Consider the following 1322-nt stretch of genomic DNA (forward strand, 5'->3'; position numbering starts at 1 on the left):
TTGACTTCTTATCCACCCTTATCCTCCCACACACATTCCAGCTCTCAAACAGAGACAGGAGAAAGCTGCTTGTCATAAACACTCCTTGGAGCTAAAAGTGATTTAACTTATTTCTTTAAGTTTAGTCATAGTGACAGGTGCGAGCTTGTGTGGTTGGCAGCTTTTTCTGGGCAGGTGCCCCGAGACATAAGTGGGAGGTGGGTAAACCCACCGACCTGTATTTCAGTTAACACATAAACACCACACAGAGTGCTGTAAAACACGCGCGCACGCGTAGGGAATTTCATAGACAGGCCGGATCTCCTGCTGTCGTCACCGGGAGGAGGCGGTGTGGTTCCAGTTTGTGGGGGGAAAAGGTCCACAGAGGAGCCGGGCATGTTCAAACATATCCACGCAGACCAGCCTACCAAGCTCCACGGTGCGCTGTCATTGCGCACGGATTGGATCTATTCACTGACAGTTTTTGTGTAGGCTGCCATTACAAATGCTATAGCTTCAAACTGATATATTTTTTACCTGGTGGACTTTTAACACTGATAACACATGAGATATTTAATTGATTCATCCTGAGGAACACCACTGCTGGACACTTCCTAAGTTTGGGCTCTGTCTCAGGACTGTGGCTCAGGCTGGCCATGTCTCTCCCGGTGAAAGTGATGAGAGACGGGAGGCTGGAGAAGCGCAGCAGCGGGCTCCTCCAGCTGTGGAAGAAGAAGCGCTGCGTGCTCACCGAGGAAGGACTGCGCCTGCACAACTGCAAAGGCGGCGGCGGCGGCGACGGTGATGCTCCGGGCTTGGCGTGGAACTCCAAAGCCAAGGAGCTCCGCTTCGAGCGCATGGTCACGGTGGACTGTGTGGAGTACAAGCGGGGGCTGGTGTACTTCACCGTGGTCATGGCTACGGGGAAGGAAATTGACTTTCGGTGTCCGCAGGAAGGCACGGCGTGGAACGCGGAGATTGCCTTGGCACTGGTGCGCTATAAGAACCTGCAGGCCATTCAGACCGGGAGGAACCGACACCTGTCCACAGCACACCTGGGCAGCACAGGGGAGGATGTGGAGCTCTGAGGTAAGGGAAGGTGAAAGGTGAAATACACTGGGTTTGTAATAGGCTTTAAGATTAAGATTTCTCTTCCATTTAGTTAGTGCTGTATGAAGGCTTAAATGTTATTAATTTTGGGGTTTTGGAGATTGAATGTAACACCACACCCTCCAGTAGCTGGAATGTCTCGTGTTCTTTCTCAGTACCAACTTTGAGACTGGCAGTCAAACTCATGTCAAAGCATCACTGAAAACCCTCAAAGGAAAAGGTAAAATTGTCCC

At 51.0% G+C, this 1322-nt stretch overlaps 1 protein-coding gene across 1 annotated transcript; it reads left to right on the top strand.

Moving 5' to 3' along the window:
- Window positions 1-285: 285 nt before the first annotated feature.
- LOC111670141 (pleckstrin homology-like domain family A member 3) lies at window positions 286-1270 on the top strand. The gene has a single exon (XM_023426745.2). The coding sequence runs from the start codon at window positions 636-638 to the stop codon at window positions 1065-1067; it is 432 nt and encodes a 143-aa protein (XP_023282513.1). The 5' UTR covers window positions 286-635; the 3' UTR covers window positions 1068-1270.
- The last annotated feature ends 52 nt before the right edge of the window (window positions 1271-1322 follow it).

The sequence above is a fragment of the Seriola lalandi genome, unplaced genomic scaffold (assembly GCF_002814215.2).
Source record: "Seriola lalandi dorsalis isolate HSWRI2012SDOR001 ecotype SW California unplaced genomic scaffold, Sedor1 jcf7180002005554, whole genome shotgun sequence".
Classification (NCBI taxonomy): Eukaryota; Metazoa; Chordata; class Actinopteri; order Carangiformes; family Carangidae; genus Seriola; species Seriola lalandi.